Below are 5,161 nucleotides of genomic sequence, written 5' to 3'. Positions count from 1 at the left end.
CCTCCCTCACACAGCCCTCCTCCCTCCTCACACAGCCCTCCTCCCTCACACAGCCCTCCTCCCTCCTCACACAGCCCTCCTCCCTCCTCACACAGAGCTGCTCTACTCTCCAGCCACTCTGCCTTCCTTACTCTTTCCCACCTTAGGTCCTTGGCCCACACTGTTCTCTGCATGGACCAAATCCCACCTCCTGGAGAAGCCCTTGAAGCCCCTTCTGATGTGGACCAGTGTGGGCTCTTCTTCATCCTCTGCTTTCCTGGGGCCTCATCTCTTCCTCTGAGGGACCTCTAAGAACCTGGACCTAGTGCTAGGTGGTCCTCATGATTTATTTGTTTTTTTTCAAGACAGGGTTTCTCTGTGGTTTTGGAACCTGTCCTGGAACTAGCTCTTGTAGAGCAGGCTGGTCTCGAACTCAGAGATTTGCTTACCTCTGTCTCCCGAGTGCTGGGATTAAAGGCGTGTGCCACCACTGCCTGGTGGCCATGACTTCTTTACCCATTGATTTGATCGCCTCAGTCATTTTTCCACTCACTCAGCATTGCAGTCAAGCTTCAAGGCTTGAGTTGGAAGGCACTGGGTGTTCAGAAGGTTCCAGTATTCCTGCCTGCTTGGCAGGCACAGTGCTGCGGTCCTCTGCTGGCCCCCTCTGAGGCCTTGCTGGAATGCAGTGGTTCAGTCTCCAAGCAGAAGGCTTTCCAAAGCCCCAGTCCATGATACCAGCACCTGCAGCCCACTGCAGATGTTCACATCTGGGGCTGTGGGTGGCAACTGCAGGTGTGCCTGAATTACCTTCTGGGAATGTGTAGCCTGTGGGGCAGGGCCACAGCCTCGCAGCCAAGTGCACCCCTGGCTCCCGCATGCACCTTCGCATGTTTATTGATTCATCAATTGAACAAACCTAAAGTGTTTATCCTGTTTGACACTCCAGCCATTAGGTTCGTGTCATCTGTAAAACAAGACACTGTCCCCACATGCTCGAGACTGACAGTCTGCAGTAGCGGAGAGAGTGTGGCTAGCAGCAGGTGTGAGAGACAGTGGGAGGAGCCACTGCAAGCAGATCTGGAAAGGGGCGGGGCCTGTGAGGGTCTAGGCAGAGGCGGAAGGCTCCACCTGCTCATGTCTGGTTGTGGAGGTCCTGTGAAGAGGGAGAAAGAGAGGTCAGGCCAAAGGGAACTCGCTGTGGGCTCTGTTTGAAGGAGTCTGTGTACGTGGACAGAGTCCTAAAGGAGAGTGGTGGCGGCTGGGTGCTGGCAGCCTCGTAGGTGCAGGAAGTGGAAATGGGAAGCATACAGAAGCAGCCATGTATGTGGAGGGAGGGAACCAGCCGTGTTGAAAGACAGACTGACTTCGGAGTTTGGCAGCAGCAGGAGTAGAAGACCTGGAGTTTGGCAGCAGCAGGAGTAGAAGACAGCCTCGGTGTGGGGCAGAGGTGGGGAGGAGGCCATGACAGCTTGGGTTAGGGTGAGAGCCTGAGCTAGAATACCGAGGGCTGGGGTGGCACCGAGCGCCTTGCTGTGGGTCCTACAACAGAGAGGAGTGAGGGCATGGAGGTTGGTAGCTAGCGAGGTACTGGCTGCAGGGATGGGAGAGGTCTGGGGCAGTGTGGGCTCAGGCTTGTCGGTATGCGTGGATTTGGGGCTTGGTGACATTTGCGAATCTGTGAGGTGAGTGGGAGTCAAGCTCAGAGGTGAGAGTCTCACTGACTGTGGATTTGGGTTCTGTCCTCATGTAAGGAGGGGTGGACAAGAGCCATGCAAAGGGAAAGTGGTCAGGGCTGGGCACGAGGAACCTCGCAGGTGTGTGTGGGTAGAAGTGGCACAGAAGCAGAGGGAAATCAGCTGTTGGGAGAAGTGGAGACCGATGGCGTCAGGGCCCACAGCGGCAGGCAATTGATAGCCACACCCCTCACCCCTGAGTGAGCTGCGCACAGAAGAGCTGGCCAAGAAGGACACACCTTTAGTCCAGCCCTTGGGAGGCAGAGGCAGGCGGATCTGAGACCAGCCCGGTCTACAGAGTGAGTTCTAGGACAGGCAGGGCTCCACAGAGAAACCCTGTCTGGAAACATGTCCCCACCCCCCCCCAAAAAAATAAAAAGTATATGCAACTCCTCCTGGGCTGAGGAGGAGATGGCTCAGTCAGTAAAGTGTTTGCTTCAAGCATGAGGACCTTTGTTCCTGTCCCTAGAATCTGTTAAAACAGAAAAAAGGAAAAGAAGGCAGGAATGGTTTCATGGAGTTAACCATCCTGGAGCTGGGAAAACAGTCAGGTGGAACTCATTAGCCAGCGTGATCCAGGCAGCAGCCAGGCCCTTGAGTGAAAAACACCAAGGCAGACAGTGCTTGAGGAAGTGACGCCAGCCTTTCCTCTGGGCCCACACACAAGTGCATCTGTGCATGTGCACTGCACACACCTAGAACCACAGACATGTGAGCTGTGCACACCAAGTCTGTGTCAGGAAGGAGAGGGAGGCTCACTCCTGTGGAGCAGGTGTCCTTGCCACCTCCTCATGTTAGGCCAGACCCGCACTGACCCCAGAGCTGCAGTGGCCAGGAGTTCTTGGGTCACATACTGTGTTAAGTACTTGACGTGAGAGGTCTATTGGGCACAATGAAACAGGTGCTGGCTGCGCCCTCAGAGGGAAGAAGCCCGCTGCTTTAGAGGGTCAAGGGCTTCCACAGTCACAGGGTGGAAGTGGCTGGAGTCTTTTTGTCCAGGCCACTCTGCGCTGAGAACAGCTGGGTTGGACTGGCGCTCTCCATGGAAACTGGGCAGGTGGTGCCTACCACATCTCGCTCTTCTTGCCCACAGCGTTTCCTCAGTGACTATGGCTTGCAGTGGGTGGGCGAGCCCATGGACCAGGAGGACTCGGAGGAAAAGATAGCCTCTGAAAATGATGAGAGAGACTGGATGACGACCAAGAAGTTCTGGAAGCCAGGTACAGCAGAGCATCTGCCCTGGCCCCCTTCAGCAACTCCCTGTTGGCCTGCCACTATCCCAGAGGCCCTTTGTTTCAAGCCCTGGCCTCTCAGTATTGGGGTGGAGGTGGGGTTGCTGAGTTACCAACACCTTGCCCCTGACCCAAGGAAAGCAAGCCGAGGTCTCCCTCCCTGGTCTCACTTGGGTCTCTACCTGCTCATCTGCCAAGGACTACAGAGACCCAGACTTACTAGATATTTGATGCTTTTTGTTTTGCTTTGTTTTTGAGACGGGCTTTCTATGTGTAACAGTCCTAGTTGTTCTGGAATCCTTTTTGTAGTACAGGCTGACCTTGAAATCAGGGACCCGCCTTAAAGGTTTACACCACTACCACCCAAGGTCACAGTCTTAAAACAAACAAAAACAAAACCTCACAAAACCTGGCATAGGGGCTGGAGAGATGGCTCAGTGGTTAAGAGCATTGCCTGCTCTTCCAAAGGACCTGAGTTCAATTCCCAGCAACCACATGGTAGTTCACAACCATCTGTAATGAGGTCTGGCGCCCTCTTCTGGCCTGCAGGCATACAGACAGAACATGGTATAAATAAAAAAAAAACCCAAAAACCTGGCATAGCAGTTCACAGCCATCTGTAATCCCAGCACTTGGAAGGCTGGGTCAGGAAGATTGAGAGTTCAAGGCCAGCCTAGACTACTAGAGGTCACGTGGTTGGCGACAGTAGGGGGGGTGAAGAGTGGAAGCCCGCCCTCTGACTGGAAGCTCCTATCCAGTTCCCAGGGCTCAGCCTCCTCCTAGGATCCCACTGAAGGCTCATGTGTGCATCAGGACATGGGAATCTGGTTTGATGGGCACTGATTTTCATGGGGGTTTTGTTTCTTTTTTGGCGACAGAGACAGGGTTTCTCTGTAGCCCTGGCTGTCCTGGAACTCAATCATGAGATCCGCCTGCCTCTGCATCACTTTTCATGTTTAATCACTGATATTTAGTGGGCTCCCAACCCACTTTGTCCTTAGATTCAGGTCCAAAAAGCTGTTTCTGAAATGGGGCCCATTTTCACCTCTACGCTTCGGAATCTAACTCAGATCCTCATGTCTACTCCACCACCTGTTCAGGGGTGGCTTGTGGCTTAGGCAAGCCACTTCCCTTCCCTGAGCCTCAAGTTCATCAACAAAATGGGGCGCATATTGTCACCCTCGGGGTTTTACCAATAGCAAACGAGTCACATACGGAGGCCCTTGCATGTCATGCTCTGTCCCAAACTCCAAAGGAAACCAGTGCCCTGGGAACAGAAGCAGCGTTCCCAAAGGGACTGTCTAGAGGGTGACAACTGCGTGGCTGTCAAAGTGTCCTTAGATAAAGACCAGAGTCAGGGCTGAGGGCGTGGCTCAGTTGGTAGGGTGTTTACCTGTAATGCATAAAGCCTGCGTTCCTTTCCTGGCACCTGGTAAGCCAGGCAGAGTGATGCAGACTTGCAGGAGGATCAGGAGTTAAAGATTGTCTGCAGCTAGGAGGAGGCAGTTCTGAGGACAGCATGGGCTACAAGAGTCCCTGTCTCAACGATCAAACATGGGGCTAGGAAGATAGATGGCTGAGGGCTAAGATGCTGCTGCCCTTCCAGAGGACGAGTTCAGTTCCCGGCACCCACACTGGGTGGCTCACAACCACCCGTGACTCCAGCTCCAGGGATCCAAACAGCCTCTTAAACCCATGTTGTAAGCATGGCCTCTATTTGAGCCTGGGGTTCTCCCTACTCACCCTAAATCTCAACCCTCCCATGTTTAAATACAGTCCATTATATATCTTCTGCCCTTCCTTATTATTTATTCATTTATTTTTGAGACAGGACTTCACTGGATAGTTCCAGCTGTCTGGAACTTGCTACGTAGACTAGACTGACCTCACACTCACAGAGATGATCCTGCCTCTGCCTCCAAGTGCTGGGATTAAAGGCGTGCGCCACTACCATGCCTGGCTCTTTTACAGCTTTCATAGTGTTTTGAATAAACAACCTTGGCATGGGCCAAAGGGTATTCCATTTTATAGATGGGCAGACTAAGGCAGAGTATCTGAAGACTAATGGAGGAGCTGAGAGCCCACTGGGAGGTGGCCCAATCATTTGATAGAAGGTGAGGCGGTGCTGGTGTGGAGGACAAGAGGAGACAGAGGAGAGACTTGGGTGGTGTGGACGATGGAAGAGAGAAGTCAGAGGTGGCTTTGTACCGTGGC

The 5,161-nt window shown here is 53.3% G+C and overlaps 1 protein-coding gene across 1 annotated transcript in view; it reads left to right on the top strand.

Moving 5' to 3' along the window:
• Positions 1–5,161, top strand: part of Ubxn11 (UBX domain protein 11) — a 27,452-nt gene that overhangs the window by 14,805 nt on the left and 7,486 nt on the right. Inside the window, exon 8 of the mRNA XM_005353081.2 lies at positions 2,809–2,935. Coding sequence (XP_005353138.1) covers positions 2,809–2,935 — 127 coding nt within the window. The remainder of the gene's footprint in view (positions 1–2,808; positions 2,936–5,161) is intronic.

The sequence above is a fragment of the Microtus ochrogaster genome, chromosome 10 (assembly GCF_000317375.1).
Source record: "Microtus ochrogaster isolate Prairie Vole_2 chromosome 10, MicOch1.0, whole genome shotgun sequence".
Classification (NCBI taxonomy): domain Eukaryota; kingdom Metazoa; phylum Chordata; class Mammalia; order Rodentia; family Cricetidae; genus Microtus; species Microtus ochrogaster.
The sequence above is the reverse complement of the archived record's forward strand: the minus strand, read 5'-3'. Positions and strand labels throughout refer to the sequence as shown.